Source organism: Bombus pascuorum, chromosome 14 (genome assembly GCF_905332965.1).
Source record: "Bombus pascuorum chromosome 14, iyBomPasc1.1, whole genome shotgun sequence".
Taxonomy (NCBI): domain Eukaryota; kingdom Metazoa; phylum Arthropoda; class Insecta; order Hymenoptera; family Apidae; genus Bombus; species Bombus pascuorum.
The window spans coordinates 7,185,841-7,206,631 of NC_083501.1; the positions used below are offsets into that span (position 1 = coordinate 7,185,841).

Consider the following 20,791-nt stretch of genomic DNA (forward strand, 5'->3'; position numbering starts at 1 on the left):
GCACAGCCGAGACGGAGATACAAAAAGGGAAACATGGAAGGGGTGGCGGCGAGCCGTCGGGCTCGAAAGGGAGGGGGTGAAACAGCCCCCGCGAAAAGAGGCGGGAGGGGGGAGAAGAAAAGAAGAAGATAGCGATTGCCAGGGAAAGTGAGAGGGTGAGAGGCTAAGGGGGCGAAACGAAGCACAGCGGGAGCAAAGCTAGAGCGAAAGAAGAAAAAGAAAGACAGAAACGAAAAAAAAAAAAAGGAAGAAAGAAAGAAAAGGGTGGAGGTGGAGGTTGGTTGAACGGGAGTCGGCTGGGGCCGAAGGAGAACCACCGTTCTTTCTTCGAGGGGGTGGGGAACAGAGAGTGGCGAAATACCGTAGTTCTAGCCTGGTAAGAAACAAAGAACAGAAAATTGATCGTTTGTTAAGTTTTATGTTCCCCGGGGCAGGCGAGGGTGGTCTGCCGCCCCCACCCTTCTCCGTTGACTTTTCCTCTCGCTCTATCGTTCGTCCTCGGCTTCGTCGGCCGGCTCGTCTCGTCTCTTTTCACCCGCCTCGCGACGCGCAATAAGACGAATCGAGGAAATTCTCCGCCCGGCATTGCGCCGCCAACCAAGAGGTGGGCACGCAGAAAAACCTACCAAGAGAAAGAGAGAGACAGAGAGAGAAAGGGATAGGCGAAACGGGGCTCGGCAGAGAACCGATAGAGAGACACGTGTATGAGGAAAAACGCAAGGGGATGAAACGGATGAACGCTATCGTCCAAGTCAATGGAAGCTGGACGAGATTGGGTCTTCCCGTTGTCGTCTACTCGCCAGCTTTTTCCACTCTCCAAGGATGGAGTTTAATTACGGAAAAACGTGTTTCTAGAACTGGCAATTTTTCTTTTTATTTTTTCCTTTTTTGTTTTTCTTTCGAAAAACGTCGAATTTCTTTCTGGAATCGCACTCCGTTTAACTGGGAACGATGACGATTTCAGTCGCAACCGCTTAATCCCAACCGATTTTTCTAACGCGATTTCGATTCGTGGAACAGCTTTTTTTGCTCCTGGTTTAAGGGTACGGAGAAAGAAAGAGGAAATGTAGCCCGGGTGTGTATGTGTGTGTAGCAATTTAGGCGAAAAAAAGGGCGGAAAACTGTGTATCCAATTTACGGAAAGTGAAAATGGAGTACTATGCGTTTCGACGATGATACAATGCACCTGTAACGCGTTAAACGACGCAGAGCGAACGAGCGTGTGCCTCTAAAACATTTCAAAGCGTAAAATAGCTGAAACCGAACGCACGCGTGGAAAAGGGATTTTAAAGGGAATAGAAGGTTATCGAGTTGGACCAAGGGCAGAGTTTATCACCGTTAAAGGGCTACGGATCAGTTATAACAATTATTCTTTCGGTTTAACATCCACGGATATTCTAACGAATTTTCCCTTTCCAAAATACCAGCTTTTTCATGTACAAGCGGATTTTAAATTTTTCATCAGCTTGTTCAGCTCGTCCGGTATAAAGACACAAAACGTGTCAAATATTAAATATTTTCACGTTTCCTGTTGGAATTAAGTGACACGTGTCAATTAATCCACCAAGTTGAATCATTTATATAGAGTAAAATGTAAAATCCGATGGTAATGCGATAGTAACGAAGATTCCTCCGCGCGTTGCCTTTTCATTACAAAATAAAACACGCGATACTCGTCATAAAAAGTTGACCAAGCTTTCGTCAAATCAAAGTTAATACGAATGGAAAGATTCATAACAAAAACGATCCTTGTCCATGATCTTTCTCAAAAAAACAAAAGAACACTCCAGTTGAAATTTAATATCAATTGAATTCTTTCAAAAGTTACATTCGTCGTATTGTACGATTGTTGCAAGTGTCTCGATTGTATTCGATTAATTTACCAACTTTATCTAATTAAATTACGAAGTTGCTGATCTTTCAACGACAGACGAATTCCTACAAAAACGATAAATCGTTTCTCGTAACATCGATTGCATCGTGCCGTGTATCTCGCTTTTGCCTACTAAAAATTCGAAAGATTTAACAAGGGTTGTTTTCGTTGCGAAGCCGATTAATTTCATGCATCGCAAGATATAATTTTCCACGTTGAACCGATGAATTCGCGGAAATTCGAACGTTCGTCGCTACACGTGACAAAAAGGGCAACGCGAGGGAATGTTAAAACGTGTCTTTGTTTACCTTGTGCGCTCTGAGAGTCTTGCCCTCGCAGGCTAAAGTGACGTCGCAATAAGCTTGTCGCTCGAGCAGCTGTGAGAACATGGTCTGTAGGTTGCTGTGATGGTATTTCCATCGTAGGCAATATTGTTGGGGGAACATGTTGGTGGATGACGTCGCGGGTGGTGTCGTTGCTGAACTGCCTCGTTGCTGAAGCATGCGCGGATCTGGCACCGCCAGTAGCTTGTCCAAGCCAAAGATCCGTTCTTGCGGTTCACCGTAATCCCACCGCCTTCCTTCTTCGTTCTGCAACATTAATCTCGGGTCAGGAAGATCACAATTTTTGACCATTCCACGCAACGCTATTAGCTAAACCAGTAATTACACATTTCGGTCGAATAGGTATAGATGTCTCTCTCTTTCGAGGAATAGGTATTGCTCGCTCGAAAGCAGGAATTAAAAAAGACGCGAGGTATCGAGTAACCAGCACGGCGAACGTTGCGACAGATCGTGAAACGAATCTTTATAGGAAATTACCTTAATTACCAGGCAAAGGGTCGTTTCTACGCTGCACGATATACGCGTATCGCAATTTAATAGTCGATTTATAAGGCGATAGTTTTCGAGTTCCCACGACACTCGGCTCGACGAGTGTGTTTTCTGCTTGGATATTAATCGGCAAGCTTTCAGCGTGGAGAAACTAACAGAAAAGGAGGAATCGAAAAATCGGCGTGTGATAATTAACGACGATAATATTTCAATATTTTATTGATAAAAAGCTGGCGTGAAATAGTCGATCTATAAGGCGATAGTTTTCGAGTTTTCACGACACTCGGCTCGACGAGTGTGTTTTCTGCTTGGATATTAATCGGCAAGCTTTCAGCGTGGAGAAACTAACAGAAAAGGAGGAATCGAAAAATCGGCGTGTGATAATTAACGACGATATTTCAATATTTTATTGATAAAAAGCTGACGTGAAATAGTCGATCTATAAGGCGATAGTTTTCGAGTTCCCACGACACTCGGCTCGACGAGTGTGTTTTCTGCTTGGATATTAATCGGCAAGCTTTCAGCGTGGAGAAACTAACAGAAAAGGAGGAATCGAAAAATCGGCGTGTGATAATTAACGACGATAATATTTCAATATTTTATTGGTAAAAAGCTGGCGTAAAAATCCGCAGTCTAATTACGCCCGACAGAAAATTACGTTTGAAAATGACTGCACTACGCGATTCAATAGTACGCTGTAATTGATACGTTTCCTGTTAGGTCATTTTGTTCCGCGCATTTCCGCAACGTCTGGCAAGCGTAGTAGAACTGTTGCATTTACGACTTTTTATTTCTTCCGGTTCTACGTTAGTTCGATGCTACAGTTCGACGCTATTTACAACGCATCCGCGATGTAAATGAGAGTTGAGCGTGCAAACAGGGGACGAGGAAAAAGCTAACGCACGGAAACTTGCGTACGTTCAGAAAAGGTTCTTACAGAAGGTATCGGTCGATGCGCAGTCAGTCGACAGGCTCGTTCTCCAAGTCGAAGCAACCCGGACCTCTGTCAACCGGATGAATGCCTGCAACACGGTGGCCTTCGAAGCATTTACACGCGAGTCCGTTCGAACGTGTACCTCGATCACGGCTGCCCCTGACGATCCTCAGTCTCACGTGTTTTCTCTGTAACATGCGGATAAAGGGATTGGCCATCAGACAGAGTCGATCTGAGAGTGCAACGAGTCTTGAAAAATTCCATCTTCGCATCCGTTTCGTTCGAACAAAGTTACCTCGAGTTTCAGTTTCATTCACGAAAGCCTCGACTTGATTTAGATATTAGGAGATGAGAGTTGATTACGCGTTAATCAAAGAAGACGATATTTTTGACGTGTTACGTCGTACAATTTATCGGTTATCGGAACACCCATCATCGGTTATGGAAACATCGGTTGATAGAAATACGATATGAACCTTCTACAGTGTCTTCGTTTATGGAATTTGCTATTTTTGTTAGAGATAAATAAATAATAATATCTTATATCTATGAGCGATAAAACCAACTAAAATTGATTCATCTTTGTTAACTCTTAGTTCTATGAATATAAATGTTTCTCGTTAAGATTCGATTACAGAATTAGATTGCAATGGTCTGGATCTAGTTCGATGAGGTTTATGTATCTCGCGTTTGTTTTTCTTCTCATCGCCCCTGCTAATTTCCATTAGTTTCATTTAGATCGATTATATTATATTCAGTTTGAACCAGTCGCCGATAGTTAGTTTTCCATTGTGCACCGATGACCGATAGAAACACCAGACGTGGCAACGTGTTTAATTTATAACTTCACCGAGGGATACGACCGACTGCTTTTATGAAGCAATTTGCTGCGATGCTTACTCGCTTATGACTTCGCTGGGCGGTTAAGTACAGAGGAAAGAAACTAAGAAATTCCGCTCTCGGAGAGTCTAATAATTGCTTCCTACCATCGTTTGTCTCGCAGCAACGATATTAATTGATAATTGAAAAACTTTCTGAAAAACAGATCGAAGGATTTTTGTTGGATAATAACCGCAAACGAGCGGCACGTGCGCCACTCGACGTTATACAGCAACGTGTTAATTACATTCGCAAAAATCCCAATTTTTACGCGAATGTCTGCGATCCAGCGGACGTCGATTCATCCTCTTTAAAAAAAATTATCGAAACAAGGACAAAGCGTAAAAAATCCAGCACTTAAAAATTGCAATTCCTTTCGAAAATTCCAGGAATTAGATTAGAAAGTTGCAATGAAGAACAGAATGCAGAACGAGGAAATAATTTCTGTTATATGTCTAATCCAACGAGATTAGATTACTGCGGCTGAATTTCTTCTGCAGTTGTTTGAAAGATTGGAAACGAAGGGAGATCGATGCGAGGAACGGGATGATTTCGCGGGGGAAAGAAAGTTTCCGGGAAAACTGCGGGAAAAAGAAGTTTTCATTGCATTATCTGGAAACGATTAACGTGAGCCGCGTGTATCTATTAGCATAATTATCGAGAGTGACTTTGTAAAATCGTGAAAGTCGAATATCGACATTTAACTTTCATCGGCTTCGCCGGCCGCTGATGAAGTTCCATTAGAAACGAATCGGAAAGCTGATTTAGCGAATTTCTGATTAAAACTGGCGACGTCCAGTCACATGTGGTTATAATCTAATGGAGAAGTGACACGCGATCAATTGTCCCGTGTAACGTTGTTTATTTCGTCAATTAAATCCAGATTAATCTCCAATCTACAATCGTCGTGAATTAGAAAAGACACGGATTCCGATGAAGATTCGTGTCCGCGCTAAAAATTCAATGCCAATTTTTGCCGAATCTTCTACATTCGACTGAACTTCGTTTCGGGGCGCGCGGAATTTGTGACTTTTTTTAAAAATAACATTCGTGTCATGAGAGTATGACATACTTTCACGAATTTATTGCATCGCAAGAGACATCTTGAAATTTAACATCATTTAATACAATTTTATTATTTAGCAATAAATAATTCAATTTAGAAAAATCTGTGTTTGTAACGTCATCGCTGTTCTGCAGTTTTCAAGGCTGATCAAAGTGGCTTCCGCGCGGCTTAATCGTCAACCACGTTAAAAAAGAGAGAACTTAGTTTTCTATAGAAACGTGACTTGCCGCGTTCTTCGCCTTATAGTCTTCACGCGTTATAAAAGACATATTACACGTTCCAAGCGTCCCAAAACGAAGTCCATCCTCTAATCTTTCTTGTTTCTCTCTCTTTTTTTTTCTTTTTTTGTTAGCGTAAACTCGAAGAAAAGTAGGTAATAATTTAGAATGGAACGCGCATCATCTTCCGGTTTCCAGTCAGTAAACTAGTCAACGTATCTTATCGAAGACGGAGGGTAATATCTAAGGCAGAGAGTTTAGGCTGCACGCTCGACTGCGGTTTTAAAATTCCCCGCAGGCAAGCAAGCCACCATGGAACTCGTCGGTGGATCGTGGGAATCAATAAATTCCCCGTATCGGAAAACGCTGAGGGTACAATACGCGGAAAAATCGACAAGGCGCGAATTTGCACGAAATTACGACCCCTTCTCTCTTTCATCGTCTTCTCAATTTCGTACACCAACATATTTTTATCTCCCCCCCTTTCTCTCTCTCTTTCTCTTTCTACACCCCTTTTTTTCATCTCTCATCGTATTACCAGTCTCCCTATTCCTCCTACTGGATCCTCCTATTGTCTTTTTACGTCCTCGATCTCTCCTGTACGACCGGCCCCTCATTTTCTACACTTTTCTCTCCGTCCCCTTTCTAATTTTCATCTCTCGAATTCCTCCGTCACCACCGCGTCTTACCTTACATTTGCCTTTTTTTCCCTCTTGGCCGAAAAAATGCCGATGGCGCGTCAAAAGACCGTTCTCCACGAGGTAACCGGATGTCAAACATTTTTGTCGGGGCTGGAGGGCAGCTCGGTATTCAGGTCTCGTTACGTACACGGGGATAGCACACACGGACGAGGAGCGTAGGAAGCACGGGCGCGCGAAAACGATGCTCGCTCGGTAGCCTAGATTCCCTGAGATACTTTCTATTGTGTTTACGGTTCGGATTAGAGTACCTTTCGCCGTTGAGAAAATGCCCGACTCAACGGGACGCGGAAGAGCGCCGGCAAGCGGTGACCTTTTCGAAATCCGGATCAAATTGGGAAATCGGGTTAACCCCTCGCCGGCGGGACACCCGTCGCTCCTACGATCCGAGATAACAGCGACGAGCACGACAATCGTGACTGTCGTTTGCTAATTAACTTACACGTGGATAGCGTTCGAACCAATTCGAACATCGACAAGTGTCGAAACGTTGATCCGTATTCTTAGCGTCGACGAGAACTGAGTCTATGGACGCGAATCGAGTTTTAAAATTCACCCGTCTCTTCCCTTTCCGTCTTCCGCCACTAAAACAGCTAACATTTTTCGTCAAATTTTACGAGTTACGAATTGTCCACGCTAACGAATTTCTTCGCGTTATGCACTAAATTTTGTTAATTAAAACGAACGAAACTGTTGTTTATGGTCGACTGGATCCGCGAATCAACCGATCATCGTATTTAGTGTAAAACTATCGAATTATAGGAAACGAGAGTTTGCAATATATATATATGCGGTAATTGGTAGATTTAGCGGTATTATTAGTTGTTTAATTGTGGTATTCGAGGGAACACCGGTAACCGATGATCCGACTAGAGCCAAGTGGAAAATCGTAACGTTTCTCGAACGAACCGAACGTTCGGAATTTAGAACAGTACGGTACATTCGATATGTTTGAAACACGCTCGTACCAACACGAGGCTCGGGTCTACTACGGTTCAACGAATAATTGTAGGAAATTTTTATTCGCGAAATACTGGGAATACTGAATTTTGATATTACTACGTATTTTCAAGAAAGTAATTAAAAGCGGAAAGCCGAAATTAAAAGAAGAGCGTGGTACGCAGCGTAATGGCAGGGATGAGAAGCCCGATTTTAATTATAGTTCCTCTAAAACCACTCGGTTTCTGAATTAATAAAGGAAGGATTGGAACCAAAGAGAGTAGCCGAGCCTCTTCTCTTTTCAATTCCTTCCTAGAACGCGTTAAAATCAACGGCGCATTAATTCCGAAGTTCTCGTTAAGCCGATACCGATACTAATACACGGAAGAATCGTGGTGGAATTTTTCCGAGCATCCAGCCGGTCATCTTTTATTTCCTTTTTCGCTGGAAAAATCCGCGTGGTCACAACGACGACAACGACGCGGTGTTCTTTCGTTCGCAGGTTGCGAGCTCTACAAATTAATCGCAAGATTAATTCGCGATCGTTTCTCCAACTTTTGAAACGGTCGATGAGCCACTCGTGAATTCACCGAGCTTCTTCCGCCCCTTTTTTCCTTCGATTATTCCGCCGACCGAAGCGTTTATTGCTGCGTGGCGAACGAGCCGCGCCGAGTGGCCTCGTCGAGAGGCCAGAATACTGTTATAATTCACGTAATCGAACCGTTTACGCCACCGGCCACTGGAAAATCGTAAAAACAGTTGAACCGTACGCGCACTTGGTTATTCACCTGCCATGCGTTTCCCAAATTTTTCGATGCACCTCACTAAACCAGACTCGAAACCACGCGATCGTTTCGGCGTACACTGCGTCTCGTGGCGCGACTGTTTTTATACAGTTTTGTTATCGATCGACAGAAGATTAGAAGATTTATAATTCTAACGGTAGAAATACTTGAAAAATATTGAAAGAATATGACAGCGTGAAAACTACATAATGGAGGAATAACATGGTTAAATCAACGTGAGACCGGCAGCGATAGCAAGATTTCTGCGTTCTATTCGGAGGTTCAGGGTTCGATTCTCGATTTCCTTAGAATGTTATCGTAAGTCATTTTTCGCCTGAATTTAATATAACGTAACTTGTGAGTATATATTTACACGTTTCAAGCGAATTCTTTCGAATATTAGAAAATTCTCCGTAACTTCAAAATTTCTCGAATTCAACGCGTATTTATCTTCTAAGCTATTGAAAAAGCATTTTGGAGATACGCGCTCTCGGTTCCTAAAACACAGAGAGTATATTATTACATACTAGCGAGCCGGATAATTACAATGGCGTCATTCATGGACAAAAACAAGAAATTATGGAATAAATATTATATTGTATGTATAAAATATGCCAAGACCGTTTAGATAACACGAGATATATAATTAAAGTACTTTGACGTCTTTCGATATTTTTCACTCGATCCAAAAAAATAAGAAGTGATCCAAGAAGAGATATCCAAAGAAATAAGAAGAAAAAACGCGTTAAAAATTGAAGAGACACGAATGTGTTTTTACGTACATCAAAGTGGAAAAAAAAGAATTCCACGTGGCGCGAATGATAGATACGAAAGTTTCTGAAACGAAGTAGCCCCGCGAGAAAGAGAGAGAGAAGAGAGAGAGAAGAGGGAGAGAGTCAGTCTTTCAAAGGCGGGAAAATTTTTCGATTCGTCTCGAAAGGCAGCGGAGGAAACCTCCGAGAAGTTTGAAAACAATAAATCAACGCGGAGGAAGCAGGTTTAATTAACCTTAAACGTCAGACAAAGGTATGGCGGATCTGAATTTGGAGCGAAAAAAAAGAAAATAGAAAGAAGTTTTCTGGAAACTTTGCGGGCAACGATTGAAAGTAACTCTCCGGGATACTTTTGAATAGCTCCGGGCCAACGACAATCGGCGAAAGTTGAAACTTTGGCAGGCGGGAAGCCATGAAACTTCCAAGACTGCAATTAACCGTGGAACAACTAAAAGATAATTCGTAGGGCAAGTTAGCGAAGGAATTATTTTCTTTCGATAAAAAAAAAAAAGAAAAAAAAGAAGAAGAAGGTAAAGAAAGAGAAGAAAGGAAGAAGTAGAGACTATCTAAAAGCGAAACTGTCGAAGTATGCGCAGCAGCGAGAGACGTCGTCGCGTCGCAGGGATTTCCGATAAAAATCTGTTCTTTCGAAAGGTCAAAGAGGATCTCGAGGAATTCTATGCTGACGTAACTGGTTATTATCGTTACAGAGGGCGTTTTATCAGTTGTTCGTATCACATTCGCGAGGAAAAGCGAGACGACGAAAACCGTGTTGGAACGTAGAGAAAATTTGCGAATGGTTTTATTGAAAATGCTTCGTTCCTTGAGCGTGACAGGTTCGACGCCCTTTTTATCGACTTCTCGCGTACCATCTTTCGCTTCCACGTTGCTTTTTCTATCGCGATACCGCCCCTCCCTCTTCCTTGTCCCTCCATCTCACTACGCTGCAAAGATCTTGCATATACGCGCAACGATAGTTGGGCATAACGGTTCCGCGGTCGCGAGTTACTGCACGAGAAGACAAGACGAGCGAAACAAGAACATTCCCCTCCCTCCAAGTACGTTCCGCCGACTCCATTTATTTTCTCGAAAACGGGTTACTCAGCTTTTCGTTATCACCAGCATGTACCATAAATTGATTCCACTTATCTTCCATTCACCGTGAGCTATTTCGAAACACGATTCTCCGAGAATTAGAGAATCTCCGAGAAAACAAAGTGAAGTAGATCGCAGCAGAACGAACTATAGTGAATCAAAGCGAACCTAACGAAACCGAAATCAACTGGAACGAACCCGATCGTACAATTATTCTTCCGTTCCGGCGACGAAATTTCCATAGACGAGGAACGACAGAAACGTTCCTTCCTCGTCGTGGGATGAATTTTCAGATTCGCAAATACGGTTTGCTCTGACCGACTTTCCTAGTGATTTCTTTTTATTCTTTTTTTTTTTTTTTTTTTTTTTGTTTTATGGGAAGCGACAAAGAGCCGCGCAACGAGACCCGCGATACTGGCTTTATCACGCACTTCGAGATAAACTTCGCCGCACGCTACGTCGAGATCATTTTCTCTCGTTCTCTTTCGTCGATTCTCTCTCGTGCACACGAGGGGGGCGTATACACATTGCCTGCTTTTCCTCGTGCACGCACGTGCTACATTACACACAACCTTCTGCCGTTTCGTGGAAAAGAGAACGTATACATATACAGAGAAAGAGAAAGAGAGTGGGAGGTAGAGAAAGCGAAAAAGAGAGAGATAATTGAACGAATGCAGAGTCACTGGTCGCAGCAAGGAGATCGCCTCGTTTCATGGATTCTATTGATTTCCACCGGAAACATCAACGTCCCGACACAACAAGTGGTGACGAAACGTCGAACCCGTGACGAAAACAAACGCGCGAACGCGTGGAAATTGAAAATCACCGTTCCCAGGCGCGTTTTCCACGGTACCGAGCTAGTCGAGGTGTCGACAATATTTGCAGCTAGATCTACGTGTATGGAATTTTTTTTCCCCCGTATGTTTGGAAACGAGCATTTCCATCGGCCATTTCAATCGCGAAGTCGATTCGAGAAGCGTCACGCTAAAAAATATTTGTCCCGCGCGAATGGTTTGTCGCTTGGCAAACATTCGAAAATCATCGAGACCACGGCGCAGTACGAAGGTGGGAGGTGTGAAAAGTCAAGGAAAGTAAAAGTTGCTCGGTACCATCCCCGGCTCGAGATCCTACGCGTCCCCCTTTGAAAAGTTTCACCGAAGCGTCGTGGTTTTAAAATTCCAGCTTGTGGAAAAAAGAGAAAGAAAAAAAAGGGAGAGAGAGAGAGAGAGAGAGAGAGAGAAGGCAAGAGCACGCGAGGGCGCAAAGCGGCTTGGTCCATCGGGAAAAGTAAATTCTCGAAATTACCTGTTACATAAAAACGAAATTTCCACGGGATGGTCGTAAACTTTCGAGAAGAGAAAAAAAACAGGGCGAGATAAATTCGTAAAAAAGGCGAGCTTTTTGGTTTATTACGCGATATTTCCGCGTAGCTGGAAAGCCGGCGAGGGGAGAGTGGGCACGGGCAAAGTCGACTTAAAAGCGTAAGCTCCGCGAGTTTTACTACGCACGCTGCGGGGAAAAAAACGTGACTTGGTCTTTTCGAAAAACGGGCGTAAACTCAAACGCATCTCCCTTTTTGGCCCGTCCCCTTTTTCTCTTTATTTTTCCACCCTCTTTTTTCCATTCTTCTTTTTTTTTTTTTTTTGTTTTGTTTTATCTACATCGTGCTGCCGGCTGGCGTGCACCGAATGCGAACATCAAAGAGGAGTATAATTACGCGCGTAGCGTCGTTTCCGCGCTCGCCAATTGCGTGCCATAACGCGGCGAGATCGTTTGGGTTTGTGATCGCGTTAGTGCGACCAAAACAGATTCGAAATAGATAAGGGAAACTTGCCGAAACAACAGAAAACCTCTGCTGTCGTCTTCTCGATGAAAAGGATTTTCATTCGGATAGGAAAATTTGATTCGCCGAAATATGAGAAACAGATCGATGGAACAGTGATTGGTCAGACTACCGGTGCAACGAACGTCTGACGTATGGCGCGATTAGCGCAATTAGACGTCACTCGGCGACACGCAGGTGAAAGGAGCGACGCATTAATCATGCGAGTCACAACATCGGACCGACACGCTCGAACAACTGTAACTGAGAATAAACTTCGCGTTACGCCGACTCGAAAAGTGTGAAAAACATTGGAATATTTTTCACGGTGTAAAGTAAAGTTGTATCTCGAGACGAGAATTTTGACAAAGCGCTACGAAGTCGAAAATAAAGAAGACTTGCTAGTCACGTAGTCGAACAGGTCGAGTTACCTGCGAGCCACGATTTCCTCTGTGCTTTCATCTTCGAAAACAACGATGACGAGTAAACGACACCCAAGTAAAAGCGAAAGGGACCGAGCAGAGCATTTTGGTCACGTTCGGGATGCGCCGTGCAATCGGAAGAACTGCGAACTCGTGTAAACTACTTGGCGATTTATATGTGCGCGACGAAACAGATTTACGAAGATCGTGGCAAGGAAAATCGTGCTTGTTTTAATGAAAACCAACGAATGATTTATAATTTACTCGTTTACTGGTCTATAATTGTTTTCGAATATCGCTGCATGTAACGACAGGGAGATTGTCCGTGTCCAATTAAACGTACTGACAAGCAAACGTACACCCAGAGAACGGATAATTGCCACCTGTTTGCGAGACACGAAGCGAAAACGCGGCATTTTGTTTGGAAAAATGACGTTTCTTTCCCTCGGTGCGTCGTTTCACGAGGTACGTTCGCGACGCTTGGAGTGGGCATCGTGACACGACCGAAGCGTGGCATGGAACACGTTCAAGGAAACGAGAGTCGAGTTCAACGAGGATCGCAACACACGCACACGCACGTATACAAGTGGGAAACGACAGGTACGCACAAAGACAGGGACACGTAACCGCAGAAAAAGGTATGGTGCAACAACAACAGCAGCAACAGACGCACAGACACACTGTATGCAATTACCGCGTACCGAGTCTCGTTTCCACGCGTCGACCACGCGCGCTGCTCTTTGTCCCGTCCCGTCCGCGATCGAGTCAGAAACCGTGGAAAACGAAGGAGGCTCGAGCAAAAAAGCCTTGTGGATCCATTAAGGGTACCAGCCGCGTTCTCGTAAACGCTTCATCGCCGCTTAAGGAGGTTCGCATTCGTAACAACGAGTCACACAAGCACGACAACGTGCAACACCACGACGAATACCACACGACGACGACACCACGACGAACGCTACCACGAAGACGACAATAGAACGACGACGACGACGACGACGACGAGAAGCGAGATGATTGCAAAGACGATTTTCGCGGACACGGGCGCCAGTCGCGGAAATTAAGGAGTCACGGTATAAAACGCAACGACCTACAATGCTACAAATGCCACGGAACCGTCCTGTGTCTCTTCTGGCCTCCCCCGTCTCGCCTACCCCCTGCTCGACCAGCCGCCATCGCCGCCGCCACTGCCTCCTTTTCTCCGTTCGTTCGATGTGTATCCCTCCTCCTTTTAGCTTTTTCCTCCCCTTGGCAGCCCCTTCTTAGGCCGACACAGTCCCCTCCCGGCCTAGCCATCGCCAACCACCACCTCCCACTACCTTTCTACGATACGATGCGATACGATACGATACGATACGATACGATACGAAACCAGACGATATGATACGATATGATGTGCGATGCGATGCGATGCGATGCGATGCGATGCGATGCGATGCGATGCTGCTTCCCTTTACCCCGCGAAACGATACGCCACTGTGCCTATGCACCATCGGTCGAAAACATACGCCAACTTCCCCTTGTTTCCCTTTATTATTTTTCGATATTACGCTAGAACTCTGCTTGTCTGAATTCGCTGAATTATCGGCGGATAATCAGTCCGTATATAATCGGGCTTTATTCGTTTTCCTCGCTACCGTCTGTTTTTCGTCCGCATAATCGAAGCTCGCCTTCGGAGAGATGAATTTGATCGGTGAAAGTTCCATTAATCTGACTAAAATCTCATTTCCATAACGAAGACTACTTCTTCCATTGGTTTCTCTCATTGGTTACCACTCATAAACGTATTCGCTGACTTTCTGTTCTTCTTTCGACGTTACGTGGCCGGTGTGATTTTATGGAATTTGGGTGGGGGTTGTTTTGCGGGCGCGTCGTTGATGCAGTGTAAGTGCGTCACAGGGCGATGATAAGACGCCCGAAGAAAACGGAGGCTCGTACGAGCCATTGCCTGATAAGAGCATGGCCAGTGCGTAGGAGAATGTTTTCTGACTGCGTGCAATTACCTGTTTCGTACGGTGGAAAACGGCGATTTTTAAGACCACGACGACGTTGTGACGATGCGTTGGCATCGTATGAGCGTCAACTATCGGGTATATCTGCTTGCTCGCTTATTTATCTATTTCTCGATTCTTAATTCTTCTAAGAAACCTTTGAATCACGCTCTTGTCTCGACGAACAGAAAGCTACTCTCAGCTAGTCTGATATACGTTTCAACGAAATGTACGGCAAGATATTGGAACGAAAAATCGTGCGTATCGACCACGATTATCTCATTTTTTGTCAGCGATAGGCAAGTAGCGAAAATGTGTGAAAGAACATGGCAGGGTTTAATAACGACCTGTTTGTGTATTTTCGAAAGGATTGGAATTTTACAAGTAGGTCTTATCGTGCGGCTCTCCGCCGCTCCGAAGAAATACGTAACCGCATCGATAACCTTTCGCGTAGAACTTCGGCCGGCCGTTCCGAGACGACACGATTTTTCAGAAAAACTTACGCGTGCCCTTGGAAATTTCTCGACCACGGAAGTAAGGAAAAGGAAAAAGGAAAGAGATTCGTCTTCTGATTCGTAGCGGAGAGGGGAAAAAATGCGAAGATAAGAGCGAGAGCAATTTGTCAGCAGATAAGAGAAAGACGCGTTTACTGGAAGGAACGAAGGCGAAGCCGAAGAGAAAATAGGAGACGTGGAGACGCTGGCGTGTGAAACGAACGAAAAGAACAATCCAGAAGCTCATGGAGCGGCTCTCGGTCGGATTTCTTCCGTTCTAGGCCAGCCCCGATTCTCCTTGCCGATCGCACAATGCGCTTCACGATGGTAAACCATTGCGAATATCAATATTTCTCTTAGCAACGATACGCTTATCGTACGTGTGGTTTTTAAACGTTACATCTTCGTTGGAAGAGCAGAGTTGCAAGACACGAAGTAACACGCGTTGAAGCTACAAGTGGTTCTTCTCTGGTATTATGGGATCCGTAGAGGGGATGATTTTTGCAGCAAACTTTTCCATTTTACGTTAGACGACGAGGAAAATATCGCGTTCGATAAATATATTACGACGCGAATATGTTTGTCGTTGATTGAATTGATCGAAGCTCGCTGCAAGTTAACTAGGGCAGCGACTGTCTGTACAGAAATTTCATAAACCGGAACCGCGTGTACTTCGAATTCCGAAGAAACGGAGAAACCATCGATTCGATTCGAAGACCATGGAAGAAAAACGTGGCAAAGGATAGTAGTGTTTCGATACGAAATACTTGAGAACGAAAAACAAGGTACCGTTAGGTAGAGAAATATAAATCTCTTAAAAATATGAAGACAAGCAACGGTTTAACGATATCTTCGATATTTTCATATTATAGCGAGCGATATTTTTCAACGTGCGGAACAATTCTGTGAAAGATGTGTTTTTCTCTTTTTCTCGCTTTGTTTTTGCCTTTGGTCCGGCTAAAAATCAATATCTCGACGAAAACACGTTTTTAATTTGTTCGTTGCCCGCGCTAAGTATCGCTGCAAGTTCCCATGGGAACGAGATCATTTCCGCTTATTTCTCAACGTATCCGGGCTCCCAGTTACATCACACGTCGTTATCGCTTTACCCAATGCGAAGACAAAATATTGCTGGGATAAGTTGCACGCTATCCAACGCGTGAGAGAGGAGGGGAACGATAATCGATGAGATACGACGACGCTAATCGCGAACGCAGAAAGACGAGGTACTTCTTTGCTCTCTTTCTCTCCACGATAAGCGCCACGTTCTTTTACCTTCGAGCGTTGCCACCGCTTCCGGTTATTGGACGGTGACCAACTGTTCTCCTCGAGTACCACGAAGTCACTGCCAAATTGATTTTTTTCCCGAACCATGGCAATTTTCAGCATGAGCCACGACTACACGCGATCGTTTCGTTTAACCATGCTGCTCTCTTCTTCTCGCTTCTTCTTCGCGTTTCCGCTTTAAACATTTGCCACCCCCTTCCCCTTTGCTTTTCGAACGCTCCGTTCGTAAGAAGATATTGGTTTTGTCATTACCAACTAATGACAAAATCCGCAGTCATTTAACTGCCAACCCAATAGCAAAGTCACGTGGAATACTAAAATCAATTTAAAAAGCTATCCGCGTTTCGATAACATCTATCGAAATAGAAGGTCCAACTGCAGGAGAAGAGGCGAGGTAAGTTTGATGCGGTTTTCGATTCGCTAAAAAGTCGACAGAGCCAAGCAAGAACTCGTCGTCGTGTCCAGCAAGACCACATGGATACACAGAATTTTCAACGAGTTACGTGGTGTATGCAAAGCGAGAAAAAATATTGTATTAAGTTACGCTTCATCGAGTCACACGGACTTGCAATCGCGTGTGTGTACACGCTCGTACACGAACGCGGGTCTTCAGCGAGATCCACTAAAGCGAGCGTTAGTCAAGTGCACTCGACGATTACTAGGCGACATACTCCACTGATCTTCATAGCCGTCTTTCCCCCGAGTCAAAGACTGCCGCGAACGATACCGAAAAACCTTTCTGTATATCTACCTTTTCTTTGTCTATCGTTGAAATCGGTCCGATTCGTCCTGGATTTCAAGAAAGAACGGCGAGTATTTTTGGCCGGTTCGATCGTCTTGTCATGCGATTTCGCGACGACAGTCGACGGTGTCACGGCTAAAATAACGAGCAACGCTAAAAATTGAACGATTCCATGTCGATCGATTAAAGAGGATAAATTCCAAAGGGTACGAAGGTCGAGACCAATATCGTCCATCCGGAGCAACGTTGTTGGCCTGATCATTCGTCTGTTCGTCGGATTCTCGCCTTTTTTTCTCTCTCTCTCTCTGCCTTTGGTACACGTAGAGAGTGGACGCAGCAGCAACCTTTTAAAAAGCGAAACACCGCTACCTTCGAAATGGGCAATTTTAGCCGGGAAAAGGTTTTTTTGACCCGACTGCTTTCGGACCCTGTTTTTTACTCGAAATACGAGTCCGAGGACCTTGTCGAAACTGAAAAGGACGGCAAGGTAGAGAAAATGAAAAAATACAAACGTAGAAACTTTTTTTAATCCTTACTTGGCCAACTGAAACGCTTTCCGAAGTTCGACGTTTTAATATTCAAAAAGCTTTTGCATAAATTTTGTAAAGATATCCGTGCAATGAGGTAACGTATAATATCCAACATTACCGCGATACTTGGCTAAAAAAGAAAACTTCGGTTCACATTAGGGTTAAGAGGACTTTACAACATATTTTTCGTGAAAGACGGCTCCGAATGGAGCGTAAGTAACAATAACGCCGAGAGGCAATTGGAATCGATCGGCCAAGGGACAATTACGAAAATAAAGCGTCGAACACAACGGCATCGGCTGTAAACTGGGGCTCGCGTCGGTGAAATCTTGGTAGAGTTGGTCGGAGACATCCGCAGGCCCGCGACGCGAGGCTTACGCTACTGAAAAGAGACTTCTGGATTCTCAGAGCGTGCCTGGTAAATAATAATACGTCGTTGCTAATGGAAACCTACTTCGCGTTGGCTTCTCCAGAGTAGGTTTCGCGAAAGGGAGAAGTGTGTCATGCACAAAAGCCTTTTCCAAATCGTCTTAAAGCTTTGTCACTATTATCATAATGATGTCAGATGCCTTTTTTTCTTTCTTTTCTCTCTATTTTTTTTTCTCTCTTTTTTTTTTTTTTTTTATTACGAGGGAACAAAGAGAGTTCTATTTTAGAAGCATCATAATTGCGTTTCCACCGTGAGAAGAAGGATGCGACATAACCAAAGCGTAAGTTCAACCCTTGTTGCGTTCCTTGGGTCGTTCTCGACCAAATCGCTTTCATTCGATATCGCTGGAAAATTTCTCGAGTTTCGGGAAAATATGAAAATATTTCGCGCCGTAGACTTTCTTAATCCCGTTATTCTCCTTGTTTCCTCTGTGAGTCTCTTTTAATCGCGTTGTTGCGAAATCTACAAAAAAGCGAAGTTGACCACGAGAGACACGTGTAACATCCATTTTCAGATCCGTGGAGAACAACAGGATTAACAGCCCACGTTGAAAGCTTTCCTTTCGATCGAATCGAAAGCGAGATGGAGATAGACAAAATTCGGGGATCGCGACAAACTTACCCCGGCTACGCTATCGCGATCTATGATAAAATAATAATTACGAATTCTACGGAAGGAGGATGGGTGCAAGAAAGTTTGAGAAAGCTGGAAAGTTCATCAAGAGACTCGGAAAAATCTCAGTAATTACTGGTTTTCCGGCGTAGACGTCGGCAGACATTTGCCAGAAAGTTTTGGGAAGAGCGGGGAATTGGATTTTCGGATGGAAGCGTGCTCGCAGACACAATGAGATCAGTTGGTTCAATTAAGTAGAAGGATACTGTCGTTGAACGGGGCTACATAGCAGAGTCTACACGAACCTGGAGCTGCGAAGAGAAGACCATTCCCCTCCGACGCCTCCTCCTCGGCTAGTCGGGTCCCGAGTCGGCGTAGACACAACCGGTTTCCGCGGTGTTCACCCGCTTTTTGAGAAAAAATTGAACCAGTTTGTAAAACGAAAAAAGCTCTCCCCACCAGCCGCGTAGACGCCCCTCCTCTATCCCTTTACTCGGATTGCCGCGGAGACTCATGGGAACCGAAGCGATTCCAAGCGTCCCGGAATCCGATGCGCATCAAATGAAAAAGCCTCCAACGTTGCCAAGATTTTGACCCCCTCTCTCTTTTCCCGCTTCATCCTCCGTTTCTGCGCCTCTCCCACGATCGAAAGAAGGAGAGAAAGAGAGAAGGAAACTAAAACCACCTTTCGCCTTTCCCTTTTTTCCTTCCCTCCAATTTTTTCGTACGCGCCACGAACGAAGCACCGGGGCAAAAAGAATGCGCCGCGCGAAAAAACCGCGGAGGTGTTGCCGTGTGCGACGCGGCGGTACCAAAATGTCGGAACAGCCTAGTAGACGCGCGAGTGCGTAAGACGCGAAAAAGCGAAGGCTTACACGGCCTATCGTGAAACACACCGCGGTCCTGAATACGTTCTAGGGAAGAGCGTGGTTGCAACGTAGGCCGCCTCGAGGCTTCCTGGCAGGGACTATTGATTTTCGAATTGGTTCAAAATTTCCATAATACCACGACGGCTGAGAGGGTACGCCGAAGCGCGGTTTCGGGTAGAGGGGGCTGAGTGGAGAAGGAGGAATAGAGACAGCGACGGGCAGGAGAAACAGACGGGGGCCGGAGGAGAGAAAACAGAGAAAGAGAAGAGAGACGTGTACGGCGAGTACAGTCGTACACTGTGTAGATAGAAGGAGAGGCCGATGCAGGGAAAACCATGAGGGGAAGAGAGATATAGAGAACGAGAGGGAGAGATAGAACGAAAGAAGGGGAGGAAGAAGAAGGGTGGAAGCCGAATGCACGTCAGAGGGTGAGTCGCCACGGCCTCGGACGGTTTCGAACTTGGCAAAGTTCAGCGGCTCAAAAGAGACACCCCGCACCCACTCCACCCTTTCGAGAGCACCCCACCATGATTCACCCTTCCTCCTTCTTCCCCTGCACCGTTTCTCGCTTCTCCTAGGCTTCTCTCGCCCGTCGGCCAACTTCATTCCTGCACCAACCCCCGCGCACCAACAATTCCCCCACAAACGAACCGAGCATCTCGCGCGCACGTGTACACGTATATACGTGTACTATATGCGAGTGTACATGTGCACATCGTCACATACACAAACGCGTTCCCCTTCCTATCTGCACCCTCCTCTGTCATTTGCCGAGCACCTCCGCACAACACGCCGCGCGCTTTCCTCTATGTGTCCGTGTAACAACGATACCGACGACGTGAACGACCGCTCGTTCCTCGTTCCTCGTTGCGTTACATCGTGCTAACGATACCACCGGCAAGGGTATTACCCTCCTTGTCCCGTTCGGCATCGCTTTCCAGAAGGAACGGTGTTTAATGCGTTATCCGAACATCTCGCCCCGGAGACATTCTCTCTCTCTCTCTCTCTCTCCTTCTCTTTTTCTTCCCCCGCAGCTTTTTTTGCTCGTCTCTTCTTCTTCTCTACTCGCGCGCTTTTTGTCCTGCCTGCAACTTTTGCCTTCGACCTGTACACACTTTCAGGACTCATCGTACGATTACCAAGAAATACGCGATTACCGTCTAATTATCCTAGGGGCAGTAAAGCGTACCAATTACAGGATCGAACTACGGTTTCGCTTACCACTCTGTGTCTCGTATATTGAAACACGCGATGCGATTCGACGAAGCTGCCGAGAATCGAAAAACAAACGTCGCTTTCAAGAATAAAAGCAGAAGCTTCGTTGCTAGCCCGTGCAAAAAAATTTAATCTCTTTCCATTGACGTGGATCGAGCCAACGGATCGGCATTTCTGAAAATTCTCCATACGGATTCCCGTAATTTGCGCGCGAGCGAGATCAAAAGCGCTTCGGCAAAATTCTTGGAGGCCACGAGGCTCGCACAGAGAAGAAGAGAGAAAGCATT

At 45.0% G+C, this 20,791-nt stretch overlaps 1 protein-coding gene across 6 annotated transcripts in view; it reads right to left on the reverse strand.

Moving 5' to 3' along the window:
• LOC132913941 (uncharacterized) overlaps nt 1–20,791 on the reverse strand; it is an 80,689-nt gene that overhangs the window by 29,873 nt on the left and 30,025 nt on the right. For 2 of the 6 annotated variants that reach the window (XM_060972630.1, XM_060972625.1), the window contains exons 2-3: nt 3,644–3,828; nt 2,182–2,463 (exon numbers count right to left, since the gene is read on the reverse strand). In XM_060972630.1, coding sequence (XP_060828613.1) covers nt 2,182–2,376 — 195 coding nt within the window. In that variant the 5' untranslated portion in view covers nt 2,377–2,463; nt 3,644–3,828. The other 4 variants (XM_060972627.1, XM_060972629.1, XM_060972628.1 and 1 more) reach the window with 4 other exon arrangements.